This window comes from Rhinoraja longicauda, chromosome 1 (assembly GCF_053455715.1).
Source record: "Rhinoraja longicauda isolate Sanriku21f chromosome 1, sRhiLon1.1, whole genome shotgun sequence".
NCBI lineage: Eukaryota > Metazoa > Chordata > Chondrichthyes > Rajiformes > Arhynchobatidae > Rhinoraja > Rhinoraja longicauda.
The window spans coordinates 98,771,042-98,794,739 of NC_135953.1; the positions used below are offsets into that span (position 1 = coordinate 98,771,042).

General features: G+C 39.6%; 1 protein-coding gene across 1 annotated transcript in view; it reads right to left on the bottom strand.

The window, feature by feature from the left end:
* Nucleotides 1-23,698, bottom strand: part of LOC144595622 (SWI/SNF-related matrix-associated actin-dependent regulator of chromatin subfamily A containing DEAD/H box 1-like) — a 66,288-nt gene that overhangs the window by 19,530 nt on the left and 23,060 nt on the right. Inside the window, exons 9-17 of the mRNA XM_078403207.1 lie at nucleotides 15,860-16,062; nucleotides 14,028-14,118; nucleotides 12,797-12,896; nucleotides 11,622-11,681; nucleotides 8,973-9,048; nucleotides 8,132-8,267; nucleotides 7,042-7,179; nucleotides 2,517-2,612; nucleotides 1,818-1,935 (exon numbers count right to left, since the gene is read on the bottom strand). Of these exons, the coding sequence (XP_078259333.1) occupies nucleotides 1,818-1,935; nucleotides 2,517-2,612; nucleotides 7,042-7,179; nucleotides 8,132-8,267; nucleotides 8,973-9,048; nucleotides 11,622-11,681; nucleotides 12,797-12,896; nucleotides 14,028-14,118; nucleotides 15,860-16,062 (1,018 nt within the window). The remainder of the gene's footprint in view (nucleotides 1-1,817; nucleotides 1,936-2,516; nucleotides 2,613-7,041; nucleotides 7,180-8,131; nucleotides 8,268-8,972; nucleotides 9,049-11,621; nucleotides 11,682-12,796; nucleotides 12,897-14,027; nucleotides 14,119-15,859; nucleotides 16,063-23,698) is intronic.

Sequence of the window (23,698 nt, forward strand, 5' to 3'; positions counted from 1 at the left end):
GGCAAAGCCTAAAAGTGATAGGTAGATATAGGTGAAGTGCTTTTTTGATAGGCAGATGGTTGGACAAAGACCAGATACGAAAAGACCAAAAAAGTGTTAAATAAGGTTAGAAGAGTTGAGAATTGTGAAGCCAGTGGAAGGAATGCAAGTGGAATTGGAGGGGAGAAATAGGTGTGAGCCCAGGGACGAAGGGGAGAACAAGGGGGGGGGGGGAGAAGGGAGGGGGAAGTGAGGGTTGGAAGTTTGGTTTATTCCTAAAATTGGAGAATTCAATGTTCATGCTACCCAAGTGAATACAAGGTGCTGTTCGTACAGTTTGCATGTGGCTTCACTCTGAAACCAGAGGCACAGGAGATAGTGGTCAGTATTAGAATGGGAAGGGGAGTTAAAATGGTTAACAACTGGGAGATCCAGTACGCCTTGGCGGAGGACCGAGTGCACGTGTTCAGCAAAGCGGTCACCGGATCTACTCTTGGTCTGCTAATGTAAAGGAGGTCACATTGGAGCACCAGATGCAATAGATGAGGGCAGAAAGAAAGCAAGCATGGATATGGTAGGCAGAAGAACCCGTTTCTGTGCTGTACGAATATATAACTATGACTCTATCCTTTTTAAAATCCACCATATAGTGAAATGGAGCACTACAACAGACTCCATCCAAATCGATCTCCATATCCCAATTATCAACATTATGGGAAACATCCACCAAAAACGGGAAAATTTCAAAAGAGATGTGCTTGAGAGTAGTTTAGGTTAAAGTACGTAAAGAAAAGAAAATTTAGTTAATTTAAATAAATTAACTTAATAGTCTAATTAAACTTTAATTTTTTTGTCTGGAATAGTTTTACCAAAGTTATAATCAGTGCTGACTGAAAATCCACTCATCTACAAAGCAGAAATGGATTTCAGAGGTACAATAATAGGCAAGTCCAAAACTAACTTCACTGTTCTTGTTGCAAATCATATCGCACCACGATCCTTCCAGTTATTTGATATTATGAAAATGAGACGTGCCTTAAAAACATCACTGGATAATTGACTGAAATAGTGCACTGTTTACAACTTTCACGGGCAGTACTACAGAACAGCAGTACTAGCTGCATGTAGTGGATACCAAGAGTGCCTATGGGAATTACTATACAAAGCTTCTTAAACCAATCCACATGTTCTTTTATATTTATTCACTGTAACATGAGTACATAAAACCTGCTAAATGTCAATATGCCAACGGTCATAGTTATACAGCATGAAAACAAGTCTTTCTGCTCAAGCATTGTTGGGCATGTTCTCCAGAGATTCTGCTTGACCTGTTGAGTTACTCTAGCACTTCGCATCCTTCAGCCCGAGTCCATGCCGACCATCAAGCACCCAGTAATGCAAATCCCATTTTATTCTCTCCACATTCCCATCAATTTTCCCCTGAATCTAATAGTCACCTAAACACTGGGTGTGATTTATAGTGGCCAGTTAACCTATCAAATTGCACATTTTTGGACTATCAGAGGAAATTGGAGCACATGGAAGAAGCTCAATGTGGTCACAGAGGGAGTGTGCAAAAATTCCACACAGACAGCTCCAGATTAGGATTGCACATGTAAAACTGGAGTAACAGATTTACCAGCGATGTGAGTGTATATCACAACACATCTTGAGCACTGATAGACTTAAATCATTGTTTTGGTCTAACTAGGATCATTGCACATTTAAAAGATTTTAACTCCATCAAAACAATGAGATAAATTCCAAATAAATCTAAAAAAAAGCACACCTAATTAAGATAAAGCCCCAAAACCCATCATTAAGAGCATAGAACGTACCATTGCTATTGATAGATTTCTTCAACCTCTTATAGAGGGCTGAATATGCCTGCTCCTGTTTATGAGACATTGCGCATATTTCTAGTCGATCTTGTTTGGGTGGCAGTTGCTGCAAGACCTAAAGAACAGAATTAGTTAAGTTAAATGATGAATCAAGATATTTTTAAAAATTGTGCATTAGCCATTTTCAAATTCAATGAATTAACTTGCAACCAACTAAAATACCAAAATATCAAAAGGATTTTAGAATCTTAAATAAAATTATGATCTAAATGGTTGTCAGACTATCCACCATAAGTCGTAAAAATGAAGGCTTAAATTAAATTCCTCATTATTTTTTACAGATCCCAAGTTGCTGATTCTAAGATCTCAATGCTTTCCTCAAAGGTATCAGGTCTTCCTAGTTTCCTGAATCTAAAAATTTCAATAAGGACAATGCCAAAAACATTAAACACCAATAGGATAGGTTTCATTGACTAGATTAGAACACACTGCCAAATTATCATCTGTGACTGACTGCATGACAGGTATATGCTTCTACTAGCAGCAAATATAAAACTGTGTTAATAATTGAACACTAAATAGTGCTTGCATGTTCCCAACAAAAGATGCCCCATAAACCATCAAGTGTGGAACCAAAAGTTATATCTCACAAGTCAGAAACTAAAATAAGTTGCTAATTGCAGATGGAGACATTACCTCACTTTTAACTCTCCTCAAAATAAATGGCTTCATGATTTTCTTAGCATGAGCAATTCTCCCCTTTTCAAAAGTGCTTTGTTGCTCCAAGATTTTCTAGAGTATAAAAGCAAAGTAGCAAGATAAACGTACAACTAATAAACGTACAAGATTTATTGGCAGTCAAGTGAATTTGCTCTTGAATCAAATCAGAAAAACCCACAAAACAAATATTTCAAAGTAAATTCATGTAGATTAGCCAAGACAGACATTATTTAGAGGTTGTAAACACAATGAACTATCTGCACATACTAATATAGAATATAGGCCTTAATAATCTCCCTTATTTTGAGCAATAACATACATAAACAAGTTTAAGTATTTCTTAACATTAACATTTAATATAAAGCTACTCAAACTTGTACTGCATTTGTGTTAAGATCTAGAGTGCAGGTTAGTGGCTAGAAATGTAAACGAGGGACACTAGATCAAAGTTATTCAAGTTTGACTTATGTTGTGAAGTTCAGAAATGTCTTAGTCTCAATTAAGTATTAATAATCCCCAAAAGAGTTGAGAGGATACAAAAAGATTTCAGTGCAACTGACAAACTGGGGCGAATAGAGAATTGCTCAATGGATGCAGGAGGACATGAATAAATTAGATTACCCATCTAGCTTCTCAAAATAGGCCATGATGTTTTGAATAATGACAGATTAAGAATTTCATTGTTCCGCTTCGATACGTATGATAAATAAACACTTATGGAAGAAGGGAGCTGAAATGATACCTGGATGCTCATGTATACCTATTACAGAAAGCAGAATTTAAGAGCAACAAGCTATTCGGAAGGTTGATGGCAAATTGGTCATCATAGCAAGGGGATTTGAGTAGAGGGACAAGGAAGTTTCTCTGCAACTTTACCAAGCCTTGGCGAGACCACATCTGAATGTTTGGGTGTCCTTGTTCGAGGACAGATGCTCTTGTCATTGAGGGGTCCAACTAATGTTTACCAGAGCGAGTCCTAGATGGCAGGACAGAAGTACGAAGAGACACTGGGTCCATTAGGCCTATATTCATTGGAACTTAGAAGTATATAGGAGCTCTCAGAAACGTGAAAAGATTCTAGCGGGGTTGGAAGGCGTTCCCAATGGCTGGGAGTTCTGAACCAGGGATCACAGCTTCAGGTTGATGTATAAAATAGCAATTAGTTCACTGGAACATTTATTTTACTACTGTGCAACAGCTTAAAAACATGCAGAGGGGTCTTAACAGGAATAATATTCCAGAAAATCTGCCCGTCCAAACCAAAGTCTTAAGGTTGGCAGATAATCAGAGATTTACTCTGTTCCTTAATGCTTAAGGGTGTAAGATTTGAGAAGTTTTCCCTCATTCTGCAAGCAACACCAAACCAAAGAGCTGCAGTTTGGACATTTTAAACGGGAGACTGGGGCTGATAGCGGAGAAAGGCTGCGGTCAGTTTACCAGGGGATGTCACAATCCGTGGGTCCTAAGATGGCCGCAGGACCTCGTGACCAGCCACAAAAAGCAAAAACCTTACAGCCCAGTCTCTAGGTTTCTGCAAAGCCACGGCCAGAACAATGGATGGATATTGGCCATGCAGAAACCTGCGAAACCAGGTCGAAGTCTAGACACTGGGGCACTGACATCAGCATACTCACAATGCCCCAAGCCGACCTACACAGTTAATCTCGTTAAGGGGGCACAATAGCCCATAGAAAACTACCTGGTAGGTGATGGGAAACCAGTTAAACCCATCACCTCGCAACGAAATACCAATTAACACCGTCTGGCCATCCCCGGTACCCCCCCCCCCGGACATAAGCGCAGATCAGAGAGAAAATACATATCTTTTAAACAAAGAGATCCCGAGATCTGGCGGGAGATAGGACGGGCCAGAATTAGTATAACTGGCCACGACTTTTGGGTTTTAAACTCATGCAAGAAACTCAAGTCAAACGGATGCAGGAGGAAGAAAAGACAGGCAAGAAGAACGGATGCGAGAGGAACAGGCACGCAACTCGAGAAGAAATACTGCAAGAAAACCTGCAAGGAACGCAAGAAACGGAAGGCAGAAACTCACGGGACAAGCAAGACCCTCACGGAAAGCAACGGAGAAGCAGCACGAACAGCCAGTAACCCCAGTAATAGCCCCATGGTGAGCATGTACCCCAATCCTGCATATCCTGGACATAGTTTAGTGTAGAGGGGAGGGTGGTTTGAATAAACGTGGGTGTGTAAAGGAATATGTGTTGGTCAATTTTGCGATGTGTCGTACGTTCCCCATCTTACAGTCGTGTACATGTCTTGTAGAACTGTGCGTTTTAGAATTCAGAGTAAAAGGTATTCATGTATATGTCTTGTAGAACTGTGTGTTTTATGATTCATAGTCAAAAGTATTCATGTAATTCGGTATGTGTCTTATAGATATGTCTTATAGAACTGTATAAGTATTCATGGACAATAGTCCCAAGCGTTCAATAAAAGCCTTTTCCATTTAAACCCTGGTCTTCAAATCTGGTCTGGTTGAATTTTCTGCACTATAAACGCTCCTGCATCTAAGTCCAGTGTCTAGAACCGTAGGGGGTGAGTGGGTCGAACCACTCACGGGGAACCAGTGTGCGCGGCCTGGTCAAGGGATCAGAGCAAGGCACGGGGACCTTAGGTCGGGCGAAAACTCGGCGCAGAAACCCCTTACAAGGGGTTAAAGGATATGGGGAGAAGGCAAAGGGTCGAATTTCCAACTCCTGCTCCTGTTCTCTATGCTTTGTTTCTTCAAGGAGGTTCTGAGCACAACCTTGAACCTTTTTCTCAGTCTGCCGGGTAATCACCTAGACGATAGAGCTCAGGATAGCCTGTCCATTTTAACTCGCTCAAACATCGATGTCAAAGATCATTCCCAGCAAATGTAGGAAAGATCTTGTGCTTCAATACAAAACTCAATCCAGATGTACTTCCAGCGTGTGGGAGATTCCAGACTTTCTCTATGCCTTATTGTTTGCAAACTTAGATGTGTTTATTGAAGAGAATATTGTGATTATAAATAGTTCACTGGAAAATCACTATCCATACAACTATATCACAACAGGAATAACTATTTTAGTAGATGCAGCTGGACCATTGTTTCAGGGATAGTCCCCGTCATGATTCAGATTGAACCAAGATACTCAGTGACCTTAACATAGGCCCAGAGGATGCCTGCAGAAATGACACGATTTCATGCTGGAGAACCGCCAGTTGGAATCATTTCTTCCCTCTCCCTTCCCATGTATATTTTTCTAGTGTGGAAAGGAAGCCATATCTCAGTGAAATTGAATCCAGTGTCAAGAATCAAGAGCGTTTAATTATCATTGGTATTGAAAATAGAACTATAAAATTCTTACTTGCAGCAGTATCAGTCCTTCAAATACAGTACTTTTAGATAACATTAAAACATTCAATCAAATAAAAAAAAACAGTTAGATAATATTTAAACAATCAATTAAATTAAAAAAACAATATTAGTGCAAAAATATTTTCCTGCTTAAGGGAAATTTTGGCTTTATTGAATATAGTTGGATGGTTACCCTTTCCAGCCTATTACGTCCCCTACGTCTGTTTTCTTGAGACTTGTCTTCAGTTTGTCTTTGCAGCATTTCTTTTCATTGTTACAAGTTCCCAGACCAGACCTGGATGCGTAGGACTTATTTCAGAAGTAGTTTTGACAATTAGGCTTCAGATAAAACCAGGAGGTTGTCAGAGCAGTCAGATTTTTTTTTTCTCAGGTGGAAATGTCAAAAACTATAGACCATAGGGTTAAGGTGAGTGGGGCAAAGTTTAAAGGAGATGTTCAGGGCAAGTTTTTTTGATAGAGATAAGCGAGTGCATAAAACGCACTGCCAAGGGTGGTGGGGGCAGCGGAGGCAGATACAATGGTGATGTTTCAGAGGCTTTAACTAGGCACATGGATATGCAGGGAATGGAGGGATATGGATCACATACAGGCAGAGGGAATTAGTTTAACTTGGCTTCATGTTTGGCAAGAACATTGTGGGGCCGTTCCAGTGCTGTAATGTTCCATGTTCTTTTCATACATTGAAGCTTCGACACAGAGCAATCACTTTCAAACAACTCTCCATGCACAGGAGCATTTTGTTTGCAGTCTTTACAGTACGGAAGGCCATCTAGCCCACTGTATGCAATTCTTTAAAACAGAATATGCTGGAAATAACTAGGAGGTCAGGTCACATCTGCAGGAAGAGAAGCAGAGCTAGCAAAACGATTCAGGTCAAAGACTTCTGACAAGATTCTTTTACTGACAGCAGCACCTTCAACAACACCTCGGGAGCTATTTAGTCCACTTCAAGCAGGAAAGCTTCCTTACATTTATATCGTGTAGACACTCATGCTCACATTTTTTAATTGGCAAAGTAATAGCAGAAATTGTGCAACATGCGTACTTTTAAACCAAGACTCAAATTCTGGTCTCACTACCAATTGGCCAGCACTCCAGCTCCGCAATTTGTTTTATAAACTAAGTCAAGCTTACCGTTTTAGATGAAAACATTCTGCGGATCTCACTGGTGCTGCTGCTGAACATGTTAGGCATCACAAAATTCAAGAGAGACATCAATTCAAGAAGATTATTCTGCAGTGGAGTCCCAGTCATTAGCAAGCGATGTTCAGCCTATTAAAAATGCAAACCCATCAGAATTTCATACAGAAGCATTACAAACTCTTCATCCAAAAATGTTTTAATTCATTTTCATGGAAGGGACTCTTAACAAAAAGGCAGCTGTGATTATGGCATTAAAGAGGCTTTAAGATAGGTGCATGGATAGGCAGGGAATGGAGGGATAGTGATCATGTGCTGGCAGATAAGGGATGGTTTTAGCATCATGCTCAGCATAGATTTAAGATGAGGCAGGTACTATAACAACATTTTAAAGACCTTTGGACAGGTACATAGATAGGAAAGGTTTAGAGGGATATGGGCCAAAAGTGGGTAGATGGTACTAGTGTAGGTGTGGCATCTTGGTTGGCATGGGCAAGTTGGGCCAAAGGGCCTGTTTCCATGCTGTATGGCTACGCAGGCAATGGAAGGATATGGATCACAGGCAGTCAGAGAGATTAGCTTAAATTAGACATTGTGAGCTGAAGACCCTGTTCCTGTGCTTGACAAGATTGCTTGCGACAATTGTTTGAAGTAGTAGCAAGCAGTATAAAACAGTCACCAATAAAATACAGTGATAACCATGGAGGTTTGGCATTACAATGTGCTTTCAAAGTGGACAGTGCACGAAAAAGGCACTTCAATGAGCTACAACATAGGGACGGCACAGCGGCATGGCGGTAGAGTTGCTGCCTTACAGCGTTTGAGACCCGGGTTCCATCCTGACTACGGCAGCAGTCTGTACGAAGTTTGTATATTCACCCCATGACCACGTGGGATTTCTCTGGGTGCTCCGGTTTCCTCCCACATTCCAAAGATGTACAGGTTTGTGGGTTAATCGGCTTCAGTCCTTGAATTATTCCTAGTGTGTTAGATAGTGTTAGTGTACGGAATGATCGCTGGTCGAAGCAGACTCAGGGGGCCAAAAGACCAGTTTCCACACTGTATATCTTAAGTCTAAACTTACATTAAATGTCATGAGGTGTTGGTAGCGAATGGAACTCATATTCTTCAGCATGTGGCCTTCATCAAAAACTGCATAATGCAGCTTCAAACGTCGAAAGAGACTGCGATCATCTGCATTACTGATTGCACAGGCATACCTGTTGATTAAAGTCAACAAAAAATAAATCAATTGTCCTCATGCTAAGTGATGCAAATAACATTTAGTCACAGAATCAAAGTTCCAATATAATTCATTTCTTGGGTTAGTGCCTTTAATCCCCCCCCCCCCCACACTGCTTACAAGCAACACAGCAATTACAAAAATAAGATAGAACCTCAGATATGAATGTCAATCTAGAAGATTTTCTGTTGTCAGATAATATTCTAAATGATTGAGAAATGTGTACAGAAATATTAAAACTGGGATCATTTTAATTAAAATCAGCACTAATCCTCAGTATCTAATTGCGGTAGGACCTCTTATTTACCAGTGGAGGGAGCACTTTCAATGGATGTGCTACTAAGAAACTGGTATTCTAGATTGCACTCTCTCTAGTGGCGTAGATCAATACAGCAACAAAGCTTAGATATAAAAAGGATATGCTGGTTTATACTAAAATATGGATACAAAATGCTGGAGTAACTCAGCGGGTCAGGCAGCATCTCTGGCGAAAATGGACAGGTGACATTTTCGGTGCCACCTATCCATTTTCACCAGAGATGCTGCCTGACCCGCTGAGTTACTCCAGCATTTTGTGTCCGTACCCTTCTGCACACAGGTTCGGATGAGCACATACAGATGCAGATGGCCTTCTCTTTTATGCAACATCTGCACTGTCTATCACAGGTTGGCAATAACTTACGTTGTGACTATTACACTGAAGTCCACAAACTTGTGAAGAATATCAGATCGGAGAATCTTCCTTTCTTCGAGAGATCCTAAACACCAAAAACATCGAATCTATATTAATACTTAGGATGACATATTGGTAATGAGCATTTAAAGAAATAAATCAGGAGTGTTGTACTTCCTTGTATAATAACAAAACTATAATAGTTCCGTTTTCAGATGAAACATTAAACTAAAGTTCGAAACGTCATTGAGAGAGAAGGTAAGTTCCTGAAAGAGCAGGAAAGTATTGTCAAGTAGTCTGGCCAAATATCAATCACAGTCAACATCAATGATGCATCATCATCACACAGGATCTAAACAGGAGATGCAAAGCTGCTTGTAAGGAACACAATGGAGATATTATCTGGGAATTGAGGAGGGGGGGGGGGGGGACTCCATATAGATTCAAATTATGCAGATTTACCTATTTGCTTTCTGTAGAATTTGGAAGAGAGGTTTACATTGAAGGACAAAGATCTTATGGACTTGGCAGAAAATTGTGGACGCAGCCCAGACCATCACACAAACCAACCTCCCTTTATACTCAATTTATACCTCATGCTGCCTCGGCAAGGCCACTAGCAAAATTAAGGATGAGTTGCACCTTGGCCACTCCTTCTTCTCCCCTCTCCCATCAGGCAAAATGGTATAGAACTGTGAAAATGCACACCTCCAGATTCAGGGACGGTTTCTTTTCAATTGCTCTCACGCAATTGAACCATCCAACCACAACTAGAGAGCAGTCCTGAACTACCCGTCAGTCTGAAGAAGGGTCTCGACCCGAAACATCACCCATTCCTTCTCTCCAGAGATGCTGCCTGATCCGCTGAGTTACTCCAGCATTTTGTGTCTACCTTCGATTTAAACCAGCATCTGCAGTTTTCTTTCTTACCATCTACCTCAATGGAGACTCTCGGACTATCTTTGATCGGACTTTATCTTGCATCAAATGCATAAATATTATGCATCTGTACATGGTGAATGGCTTGTTTGCAATCATGTATTGTTTTTTCGTGACTGGTTAGCACGCAATAAAAGCTTTTTACTGTACCTCTCTCTATACACGCGACAATAAATTAAACTTTCAAACAGGATAGATGCAGGAATAAAGGTTTCTGTTCCATGGCTGGACCAGGGGTCAGCCTTAAAAAAATAAATTGGTCAATCGAGATTAAGCTTAGAAGAAACTTTACATCCAGAAGATAGTAAAACTTGGGAATTCTCAACCCAAGAGGGATGAACAGATTCGGTTTGCAAGTTAGAGATCAATAGATTTTTAGATATAAAGGGCTTGAGGGTGTTTATGAATTAGGTGAAAGATCAGCGATGATCTTGCAGAATGGCCTAGTCCTACTTCCATTTCTTATGTTCCATTATTCTCATGAGAGGAAGAGATAGGGTAAATGCAGAGTAGGCGAAATCGAGAACCAGAGGACACAGGTTTAAGGTGAGAGTGGGAGAAAAGATTTAATAGGAACCTGACAGCAACATTTTCTTTGCACAAAGGGTGGTTGGTACATGGAACGAGCTGCCAGAGTCAGGTACTATCACAACATTTAAGAAACATTTGGACAGGTAAATGGATAGGATAGGTTTAGAAGGATATGGGCTAAATGCAGGCAGGTGGGACTAGTGTAGTTGGGGCATGTTGGTCGACGTGGGCAAAAGGGCCTGTTTCCTCGCTATATAACTCCATTAGGCTTTGTCAAGAGTTTTGACCTTTTTCTCAAAAGCACAATTGAAAGCAATTCCACCATCGGCAGGGAGAAGACTGACATGAGAAAAGGCTCATGTCAGTATTTTTGATGCAACAAATTTGGTGTTTTAAGGAGAACTACTGTGCACAAATTGGCTGCTATTTTTTTGATATATTATACCAGAGACTACAATTAAAAAAGAGCTTTTACCAGTTGATCGACATTTACTTTAGTTCAGAGATACAGCGCAGAAACAGACCCTTCACCCCACTGAGTCCATGCCGAGCAGCGATCCCCGCACACTAGGGAAAATGTCTAATTTCATCGAAGCCAATTAACCTACAAACCTGTACGTCTTTGGAATGTGGAGGAAACTCTGCAAAAAAACCCACGCGGTCACGAGGAGAACATACTAACTCTGTACAGACAGCACCTGTATTCAGAATCGAACCCGGGTCCCTGGTGCTGTGTGCCACCCCTTAGCAAAAAAAATAGTACTGAAAATGGCCAAAGGCAATTTTGTTGGTATGGTTATTAGATGGTTCTTTAAATCTATCTCAAATTATTCCAGACTGTATAGATGGATGTCAGATTCAAAACTTCCCATCACAGCCTGACCACACTTAGATGGTTGTGAATACATTTTCCGATAACATTGATAAATTAGGAAGTATATATAATGAAATTATGCACCTATCAATAGCTCATCTTTTGTACAAAATCTAATACAAAGTTGCAAATTTTGAAGTATGTGGCAATATCTTAATATTGAATTTGCAGTACCAAATTTATGTTAATTTAATCAGAAGCTGTTTGAATAAACTGTAAGATGACAAATCGAAAGTATACACTTAAAGATCCTAAAGATCACAACTGCCCAAATACAGAATCAGTCCAAATTTTAAAAGGCACGTAAATCTTACCATAATACAGAATAACTTTTAGATCAGGGCACCACTGTTTAAGCTCTCGGAGCCAATTATCTAAACAAAAAAATTACATAAAAATGATCATTTTAAAGTTCACAAATTTACAAGTTATAGGAATAGAATTAGGTCATTTGGCCTATCGAGTCTACTCCGCCATTCAATCATGGCTAATCCCATTTTCCTGCTTTCTCCCCATAACCCTTGACACCCGTTCCAATTAAGAATTAGTCTATCTCTGCCTTAAAAATATCCACTGACTTGGCCTCCACAGCCCTCTGTGGCAATGTTCCACAGGTTAACTGCCCTCCGAGTTCCTCCTCACATCCTTTCTAAAATTATTGTGTTCATTTATGTTTATTTAATCTACAACTGAATTGCTGTTAAAAGCAGATGCCTCAATTAAGAGAATTTCCTTAAGTAGGTCATAACATTTACCAATGTCTCAGTACCTTTATATTAAAAGGAGATGCAGCACGGCGAGGTCCTTCGGTCCACTGAATCCATGCTAACCATTGATCACGCAGTCACATTATTTTTTATGTTATCCCACTTCTCATGGCAGTTTTTTGGCAATTTTACAGAGGCCAATTAACCTACAAACCTGCATGTCTTCGGGATGTGGGAGCAAACCGCAGCATCCGGAGGAAACCCACATCACAGGGAGAATGTGGAAACTCCACAGACAGTGCCCAAGGTCAGGATCGGAGCCGGGTCTCTGGCACTGTGAGGCAGCAGCTCTACCAGCTGCGCCACTGTGTTATCAAACTTCAGCAATGTACTTCAGGACTCAGGGGTGGCACAGTGGTATAGCGGTAGATTTGCTGCCTTATAGCACTCGAGTCCCGGGTTTAATCCTGATCACGGGTGCTTTCTACGGAATTTGTCTGTTCTGCCTGTGACCGCACTGGTTTTATCCCACACTCCAAAGATGTACAGGTTTGCAGGTTAATAGACTTCGGTAAAAAAAATTGTAAATTGTACCCAATAGTGTGTAGGAAAATGCTCGTGTACATGGTGATCACTGGTTGGCTCAGATTCAGTGGGCCAAAGGGCCTGTTTCCATACTGTATCTCTAAAGTCTAAAGTTTCTACAGACTACCGCATTGCGTTAAAAGGGACAAAAATTATTGATGAGGCCACTTAAATAGGTGCTGAGTTTTTAAGATTACCTAGGGTAGAGGCAGGTACAATGATAAGATGTGGTCCTTTATCTCCTTCTTGGTACAGGTAGGCAAGGAATGATATGGCTTGCACAGTTTTCCCCAAACCCTGTATGAGAACAAACGTGCATGATCGAAACACAAAGCAACCACTCATTCAAAAATAAATGTTAGCTTCCAAGGTCGATTTATATGCAAATCACTGAAATCTAGCACATTAATATATACTATGTGCAAAACATCCTCAGGGTAAAGTTATTACTAATTCTTTGGAAACAATACACCTTGAATTTAAAATATCACAGTAATGCAGCAAAAGAAAAATGGAACCAAAGGGAAATGTTGTGGTTTTAATCCTGTTAGAATATTCTTTTGCAGCTTTTATAAATTTGCCAAGGGGTAAAAAAATAGTAAACAGAACATAAATAAGGTTTTCTGTTCCCAATTCCCATCCACAGGGACAAATTTAAATCCGATTTTGGAAATAGTTTTATCTTCGAAAGGATAGAATATAAATGGGAGCTGAGATGACATGTTGAGGATGTTGAATTATAGGGGCAGTATTGAGCAATATTTGTAAAAATCAGTCGTACAGCACAAAAACAGGTCTTCAGCCCAATTTAATCATGTCACCCAATAACCCTTTAAACTTTTCCTTAATAGATAGATTATTAAGTAGCCAGTAGACAGAAACCTACGAATTGTAGATCGTGAATACAAAAAAAGAGATACAAAGTGCTGGAGTAACTCTGCGGGTTAGGCAGCATTTGTGCAGGGAATGGATAGGTAATGTTTCGGATTGGGACCATTTTTCAAACCATTCTGAAGAAGGGTCTCGACCCCAAACATCAGTATTCAATCCAATCAATTCAACCTATCCACTGGGTTACTCCAACTCTTTTGTGTCTTCGATTCTAATTTCTCCTCAATGCATAAATGGATTGGAAAAATCTTCAAATAGGGAAAACAAAAGAGTCTAGAGAATGAAGAGTGTTTTATTGTCATTTGTCCTGAAACAGAATAATGAAATTCTTACTTGGAGCAGCAGCACAACAGATATGTAAACATAGTAATCTGTAAACAGCATAATAAACAACAAAACTAGAAGTTCAGTAACAACCTAAGGAAATGCAAAATTAGGCACAGAGAATATAGAGTCATTAGCACTGTGTCAGAGGAAGAATAAACAGGGATTACCAAAAGTAGTGGACAATCTTTCTTTTAAATCTGTTATACTTACCATTTCATCTGCTAGTATACCATTCACCCTGTGCTTATTCAGCAAGGCCAACCAATTTAATCCAATTAATTGATATGGTTTAAGTTCCAAACTGTCGAGGAGAACACAGGAATTAGCAGATGAAGTATAAACAAAGAAAATTAACATCTTGCTCTCCAACACAAATAAACCTCAATTGATTTTAGCACAAAGTTAATAGATTTTTGATTTTGAAAGGATTAAATAAAACAGGAAAAGTAACTGGGGAATTAAGGTCACAGGTCAGCTGTGATTTCAATGCAAAGAGGTACATGCCCAAGTAGCAAAGCAGCAGGTCAGGTAGCTAACCTAGTAAACATGTTACAAATTTTTAATCTAGCTACTTCATATTCTTAATTTACAACCTTTCCTATTTCAGCAAATCAAGTGCAATGAACAACAATGCAGCCAATTACTGCAACCAAAGGGATATGGCCAGATGTATTTATAAATAGACCCATGAAATAAACTTCAACATTAATACGCAAACCAGCAACTTTACACAAAGATTAAATAGCAATATGAACAGATTAAATACTCATTGTTTATAGTGTGGCTAAAAATGATATTTATTACATTCACAGTGGTGCTGAGGCGGTAGAGTTGCTGCTTTACAGCTCGAGACCTGGGTTTGATCCTGACTATGGGTGCTGTCTGTGCGGAGTTTGTACATTCCCCCTATAACTGCATGGGGTTTCTACAGGTGCCCCGGTTTCCTATCACACTTCAAAGATGTGCAGGTTTGTAGGTTAATTGGCTTTGGTAAAATTGTAAAATTGTGCCTAGTGTGTAGGATAGTGCATGTGTAGGATGGGAGGGCCTGTTTCCACGCTGTATCACTAAGGTCTAAAGAATCTATTTACTCAATACCCATAAGGATGCATAAGGACCCATAAGGTTGCTTCGATGATGACCAGGGGAGGGAAAACAGGCCTCAAAATGTAAAGCTCCTTCAATTATGAAGATTAAGTACTCCCACAACAAGAAAACTTCAGGAAACAAGGAAATTTACTGGAAAAAAATGTCGGAGAGCAAATGAATTACAGAACTAAACACAAATAGGCCATGAGAAGCTTTAGTAAAAAGTAGGAATAAAATTGATTACAGAACCAAAAGTATTGAATCTATTTCCCTAAAGCCCAGCAAGGAAGTGACAATCAGTTAGATAATAATAATAATAATAATGCATTACATTTATATAGCGCTTTTCATATACTCAATGACGCTTTACAGGGATTTAAAGAACATAGGGAAGTGAATAAATAGATAAATAAGTAAACGAACAGAGAAAGGAGACAGAAGGTGAGGTGACCTTCAGTGGTTGAAGGCAGTAGATAAGATAGATGGGTAGATAAGCGGGTTATTATCTTCCACCGTTAAAAGCATCACTATAATTCTGTTTTGAGTTAAAGGTAGGAGTGAATATAGTTCAATTATCAAAAAAAAAATCTATGGAAAGACAATTCATGAAATTCTTCCCCATTACTGTAAAAGCACCATCATCCTCCAGAGGGCGATCTTGGATAACAGCTGAACAGAGTAGGAGGAGAACATTTGCTTTCATATTTTTAAGTTGTATTTACTTAAAGATATTTAAACTTTGATATCAGATTTAATAGCACAGTCCAGCGTTATTTTGTTGATACACGGTTTACTCTCACTATTAACTTTGTTTAGTTTCTATTTATGTAGCCCACGCCAATCATCGATCTTGTGCACTTTTAAAAAAGTGTGACAGTTGCATATATTAATAAAATATTTTATATTCATTATATACAATTTTTCAAGCAATATATTTTAAGCAATATATTTACCTCTTGTTAATGATATCTGGCTGTTCGATGGTTCTATGACTTCCCCCATCTTCTGTTATTTCTGTCACTTGCTTTTCTAACCGTTGGGAAATTTCTGCACACCTGTTCATCAGTAAAAGAACCACTGCCCGCTCCTTGATAACTGTTTTGCAGTTCCATATCAAGTCTTCAGACAAACCATGTGGCCTGTCAAATTTTTTAAACTGGAAGAAAAAAAACTAGTTGTTATCCATGCTATGGTTACTGCTGATAATTCTGCTGAAGCACATAAAAAAAGATTTCCTCGAGTAGAAACAAGAAACTGCCGATGCTGGTTTATACCAAAGATACTAAAGAAAGTACTGGAGTAACTCAGCGGGTCAGGCAGCATCCTTGGGGAAAAAGGATGGGCGACGTTTCGGGTTGAAAATATTTTTTTTGTTTGGGTAATCTTTACATTCAGCATGAAAGAAGCTTTTCTTTGATTTTGTCATGACTATCAGAACTACGATGATTTTGCGATCATCAACACAGGAGACTCTTTCTATAACCAACGTTGTATCGTACCATACTTTTTTTCCCACCTGTACCACAGCAACACGAGTCTGTGATAATGTAGCAAGTTCCATATCAGAACGTGGTGGGTCTCATTCCTATTGCGGCAGGAGAATAAGATCTATCTGACCCTCCATTTGGAATACCAAGGAAACCACACTGCTCAATGACACCTACTCTATGACTTCTTCTAAAATGTTGGTCTCTGGGTCAGGAAGTCAAGGATCCAGTTGTATAGAGTGGGAGCTGCACCTAGGTCCCGGAGTTTGGAGAGGAGCGTGGTTGTAGGTTGAAGGTAAAGTTAATAAATAGGAAAGGACACAAAAGTGCTGGAGTAACTCAGCAGGTGAGTCAGCATTCCTGGAGAACATGGATGGGTAACATTTTGGTTCGAGACGTCTTCAGGGTCTCAACCCAAAATGTCACCTATCCATGTTCTCCAGAGACACTGCTTGACCTGCTGAGTTATTTCAGCACTTTCTATTAACCAGCATCTGAAGTTCCTTGTTCCTTGCAATGAAAGATATTTTAAGTTTCTAAGAAGTGGAAGAAGTGGAGAAAATGAATGGAATGTCAGCGGTAAGAGAGACTGAATGAAAAATGTAATGGTGATGCTGCTATGGTGTCCTGGTTACCCATGCGTTCTATAGAAAATATGGTTATGGTCAATGTGATGGTGTCTGCTACAAGACCTGTAGTGGCAGTGGGTGAATTACAGTGTCTGGGACAGCAAGTTCACAAAATGCTGATGAAGACTGTTGGTAGCATGGTACAAGTCATGTCATGATTGCTGCAGAGCACTAAACTCCAGTTCGTAACGCAGTGGTCTTGCATTCAGTTGATCATCTTGCTACTAACCTTTCTGATTAACCCAACACTGAGCTGAATAGATTCTGGTTTCATCAGAACAAAAGGTTCTTTGATCTGCAGCAATATTTCAATGGGTTCCCAAAATGTTTTCATTTCCAGGAGCAACCAATGGGTGAACATGTATGTACGTGCATACATAGTACAACACAGAACAAAAGCTGCAAAAACTTAACCTATTTAGCGGTAAACAAGTGCAAACAAATTCAGTACCGAAATTGTTTCTAATTTGAATATAACATTTCCTGTTTTTCAATGAAAGATTTTATTGAACACAATTTCACAAATATTTCCACACCCAGTTGACTATTTTCCTTCTAAGATCTCAATCAATAGAGATAATCTCACATAAAAATGGAACAATGCATATAATGTAACCTCCTAATATGTTTCAATGTGCATTGAAAAGTGGAGAAGAGGGGTAAGCCATTAAGAATATCTTTTTTCTCTTTATTGCTGCTTGGATCGAGAATTTAAGTGCCCTCACCATGACCTGAAGCCAATCTATTAAGCATATAGAAGCCAGATTTTAGACAGTGAACATCATTTGCATCAAATGATAGTGATGGAAAAACACTACACAATTGCCATAACATAACACATCCTGCAAAGTTTAAGAGAAATATCCACCCATCAAAAGAAGATTGGTATTGATGTTAAAAATGTAACACAAACCACCTTACTACAGAAGATAGACAAAACGCTGGAGTAATTCAGCGGGACAGGCATAATTTCTGGATAGAAGGAATGGGTGACGTTTTGGGTCAAGACCCTTCTTGAGACCGAGTTCCACCTTAATCTTTACTGCTGCCCGTATTAGCCTTAATTTGCAGATACCTATTTTACTGAGGTTGAGGCGAGAAGCTCATGGATTTACACACATTAAAATTTATCTTTATGTGGCGAACAGAGCATATTTGTAAGTTCCTGAAATTAACTCGGAGCTGGCACAAGCACGACAGATTGCATTACCCCTCTCTTTCAAAAGATTCTACAATTCTGCAAAGTTATGGATTTTTCAACATTTAGGAAACTGCGCCTCCTCTCAGCAGGGGCTGACTAGCTGTCATGTGGAATGGCCAATTGACTATTTTATGTGCGGTGATTTGATGGAAGATAATTCATTGAATCATTGTATATGGTTAGAGCTGGGCTTACCATACTCAATCCAAATGTAAATCAGGAAACACAAGAAGCTTTAGATGCTCGAATCTTGAAGGGTCAGGCCTCTTCTTGAAGAAGGGTCCTGACCAGAAACGTTGCCTGAACATTCCTCCATAAAAGCATAATTTTCCATAGTGCGGGGGAGTTTCTTGCAAAGATGGATTGAGGCACATTTCTTGGGTAGAGTTATTTAGTAGCTATTCCGGATCTCACTTGATGTCAACAATAGGTACAGCAAAAATGCAATATGTTTGTGGTAACTAACAGAAACTAAACCAGTTTAATGAAATTTCTACTTCTTGCTGATACACTACAAAAGCTCAACTTGATTATTCTAAAAGTTCAAAAAGATAACTAACATAAGGTTAATCAAATTAATATTGTGTGCGGCATCACTTGATTTGCTTCACATTAACACCATTAACCTTAGTCTGCCAAATTTGAACTTGCATTTATCTGATCTCTTTAAAATAATAAAGTATCGTAAAGTGATTTAGTAAAAAAGGTAATGACCCAAGCATTTCAGGAGATAATGATAGCTTATTTCTAGTTTGAATATGTATGTCAAAAACATTCAACATGTGTTCAAGACATGTTGAACACCTCCCCCTCCCTTCCTCCGTCTCCCCACCCCCACTCCCCTGCCCCCCAACCCCTCTCAATATCAACGGGCCTCATGCTACGCTGCGAGGCCCGGCAAGCGGTGAGGTATGTGTTTTGTGGAAAAATGTGAGCCAAAATCAGAATGGCGGAAATGAAATAAGAAAGCGGAAACTTTCCACCTTTGGCACTGCCTGTTTAGAGTTTGCATGTTCTCTCTGTTACTGCACAAATTTCCTCTGGGTGCTCCAGTTTCCTCCCACATCCCAAAGACGTGCGGGTTTGTAGATTAATTAGCCTCTATAAATTGCGCCACGTGTGTAGGGAGTGGGTGCAAAAATGGAATAGCAGATCTAGTGTGAACGGGTGATCGATGATCAGCGTGGATTCGATGGGCCGAAGGGGATGTTCCAAGCTACATTTATACGTGCTATATGGCATGTGGAAAGCATCCAAATTACAGTGGTGAATGCAGTGGTTCAAACAGAAAGCATGTTAATGCTTACAATTATACAGAATATAAAGATTCTACAGTAACAGAGGATAAGTTGTCACACAAGATGAAGAAATCTTTCAGTGGTGATAAGACAACCATATTTAAAGAGGAAATGTAAAAAATAGTCCTTGGTATCCTTCACAGTAACGGGACGGCACAGCGGTAGAGTTGCTGCCTTACAGGGCCGGAGACCCGGGTTTGATCCTAACTAAGCGCGCTGTCTGTATGGAGTGACCACATGGGTTTTCTCCAGGTGCTCCGGTTTCCTCCCACACTCCAAAGACATACAAGTTTGTAGGTTAATCGCCTAACAGATTTAATTAGCTCGCGACTGAAAATAACTTGGGGAATTTTAACATTTCAGAAAAAGAGTTTTCCATAAGGTGAAAGTTATATACAATGACCCATGTGAAGATGAGATTATGTAGTTGTAATGTAGAAACATCTTCTGCTTGGTGATAGATGAAGAAAGAGGCTGCCTTCAAGGTTATGAAGTCTGCTGAGATATCCCTGATGACAATGTAAATGACACGCAAGAATCAAAAGATAATTGTGGATTATGAGGGACAAAATTGATAGCTCAGTGCACAAGAATCTTGAAGCAGAAATGCTTCATCATCCAGCAAGTATATGAACAGCATTGTCCCACAAGGTCCTCTTATTATTCAGAAGTAGTTACTGCTGGCAGGACTGAATTTGTTCACCAACTGCCTGCTTATTTCAGAGGCAGTCAAGCACACAAAAGGGCACAAAGTGCTGGAATAACGTAGCAGGTCAGGCTGCATCTATGGACAACATAGATAGGTGATGTTTCAGGTCGGGGCCCATCTTCAGTCTGACCCATCTCGAGAGATGCTGCCTGACCTGCCGAGGTACTCCAGCATTTTGTGTTCTTTTGTCTATTAGCCAGCATCTTTGTTTCTAGCCATCAAGTGTATGGGCCCCAAAAAGGATGAGGGCAGATTTCCTTTTGCAATGGACATTACTAAGCCAGCTGGGTTTTTATTAATAATCAGGTTACATGACTACCACAACTGGTATTAGCTTTGCAATTCAGATTTAATAAATTAGTTGCACTGAAGTTTTAAAATTAGGTCTTTGGATCAATGGTCCAGGGTTCTGGATATTAGCGCACTAACATAATTACCCTAAATATAATTTCCTGTAATTTATTTCAAAACAGATTTGATTAAATGTTTAAAATTCACAAAATAATTAAAAACATACACTTCCTATTGAAGAAAACATGCACCAGTTTAAAATGCGCTGGCTGCAATTATAGCTACAGCCCAACTTCATTTTCCTCACAAGGACTCAACTAGCCTTCTTTGGCAACTTGCCGACCTAGCTAGTTAATGCCATGCTTAAAGGTGAAGCACAATGGTCCCAAGTAAAGTAGTAAAGAAAAAAATTGCTCTGCCTGCCTAAACTTTGTATTATCTCACATACAGTCTACATAGTACTTGAATAAAATCAGTTACCAGGAGCAGTGTGGCAGCAATTCTATCAGCTATGCCATTGTACTGCCGCCTAACACTGGTAGAGAGCATGAGTCCTGCCATTTGAAAGAAGTCGTGATGGGAGATGACAGTCACCGTGGAATGCTGAAAGGGGAGCCAAAAACATTTCTGGTTGTGCCATCTCACGAGAGATCACAGACACGCAGAGGAAGACTCATTAAATGCGGAGGCTGGTAAGTGGAAAAAGCAGATGAGAGTTTTCCTGCTAGTCAAAACGTTACAACCGCCATGAATGATTAACAAACATACGTGTCACGTGGATGGTAAATGAATTAATGACATTTAACTTTTTAAAGAGGTGACGGTATGCCATACCAATGCGAACCATCACTAAAAAAAAAATTGAATCCTACCATAATTTTGCGAAGGTGGGAAAGGGATAAGGTACAACAACATACACCTGTTACCCATCATGATATCTTTGAGAAAATAGAATGACAAACACTTAAGGATTTTTCATAACTTGTTATTAGAAAAGATGTAGCAAAGAACTTGTGAGGACAGAATTAAATCCATCGGAAGCAGTACAATGGCAGTGCAACATAGCTGGTTTGATAGGGGTTCCATTGCCAAGGTCAGGAGTTTTTTAACATGCTGAAAATCTTTAAACACAACATCGGGTGGCATACTTTCCATTTCCCTGGATGAGCACAGCACCAACAACTACCCCGAACTCAGCAGTAAGCAGGGCAAAACAGCCCACCTTATTGGCACTACTAAAAACATTAATTCCCTCCAAACCCCAATGCACAACGGCCAGTGTGCACTATTCACAAAATATAACATGGGATCAGCTTTTGCAAATCTACAACTCTACACACAAGGATAAAGGGGGCAAATGCATGGGAAATTGCTGGTTTCCTTCCAGCTACACACCATCCAGTTTCCTTATCTGGTTCACCAACATTCCTCAGGAAAATAGATCTGCCCCCTTTCTCTTTTCAGGTTTACCAAGATCATCAATGTACAGGGGCCATTAGTGGGCAGCATGGTAGGGCCTCACAGCACCAGAGACCTGGATTCGATCTTGACTATGGATGCTGTCTGTACAGAGTTTGTACATTCTCCCTGTGACTGCATGGGTTTTCTCCGTATGCTTCAGTTTTCTCCCATACTCCAAAGACGTACAGATTTGTTGCTTAATTTGGCTTTGGTAAAAATTGTAAATTGTCCCCAGTGTGTAGTTTAGTGCTAGTGTAAGGGTATCACTGGTCGGCATGGAGTCTATAGGCTGAAGGGCCTGTTTTTGCGCTGTACCCCAAACTAAACTAAACATTTAGAGATAGGCAGTAAACAGCCACTCATCAATCAATGTAGTATAATCCAAATGAAATAACGTGTATTAACTCACAACTGCTGCGTGTACATTCTCAATTTCCACATATTATTTACATTTGAAATGCTGCACATTAATAACCTAAACCTTAGAATCTTTAAAGTTTTATACCATTCCATCCTAATTTCAGGCGTTTAAATTCCCTTTCTGTTAGGAGGTGGACAAATTAAATAAGATACTCAAACCATGTCAAACAAGATGAGCATAACACAATGTGCTCGAGAAACTCAGTGGATCAGGCTACATCTGGGGTGGGAATGGACTGATGTTGTTTCAGGTCAGGACCCTTCTGCAGACTGAAGTGCAGATGCTGGAATCTTGTGCAAAACACTAAGTGCTGAAAGAACTCAGCAGGTCCTTACCTAAAATGTCACCTGTCCTTTCACAGTTGCCTGTACCCCAGAGAACCTCTAGCACTCTGTTTTGCTCAAGATTCCAGCATCTGTAGTTCCTTGTGTCTGCTGAGTAAGATGAGTTAGCTTCTCTATTATTTTAAAATAAAAATAGTATTTCAAGAATAGCGTTGAGTTCACGTTCACACTGATTGTTAATAGGAAAAAGCAACACAGGACAAGCCAACACAGGAAAAGTTAACGCAAATTATAATCAACTTCATTCCATAAGTAATAAGTAGCCTGTCACTGCAATACAAATAAATGGTGCAAATTTCATTCACATTATGATTCATTATGTAAAAAGTGATTTTTACATGCATCATTTTAGCTGATAAATAATGTGAAAAGACTTTCCAAAGAGGAGCTTTGAATATTATTCTCTTTGGCGCCAACAGCTAAGCACGAAGCAACAATCACATCAAGTTACACGAGGCGTGCTGCAACAGCCTTACTAAAAGTCGAACGAGGCTAGGAACAGCACATTTCGAAATGGAGCAGAACTGATAGATTTTCAAATGGGCCATCTACAGTTTTGGAACCACCACAGAGAAAGAACTTGCGTTGAAACAAGTCTGAAAAGGAGCTGTTTGCTTTGCATATAATTTGTACTTTGCTCAGAGATTAAGGCACATTTTCAATTGAAAAGTCTGCAGAAGTACATTGAATGTTTGTTATGTCACAGCAGTAGAAGTGCAAACACTGACCATTTTATAATAAAGTAGTAATCATAAAAAATAAGGATCATTTAACGTTTGCAAAAAGTAAAACTGTATAGTTGAACTCACGATCTTCAAGAGTCAAACACATTACAGTACACTTAATTATTTGGTTGCACATTACAGCATTCGTTTGCTTTTACATTCCCTTAGGAGTTAAAAAAAATCTACTTAAAATTAATGGCCAAACTGCAATCACGAGGCAAAATGG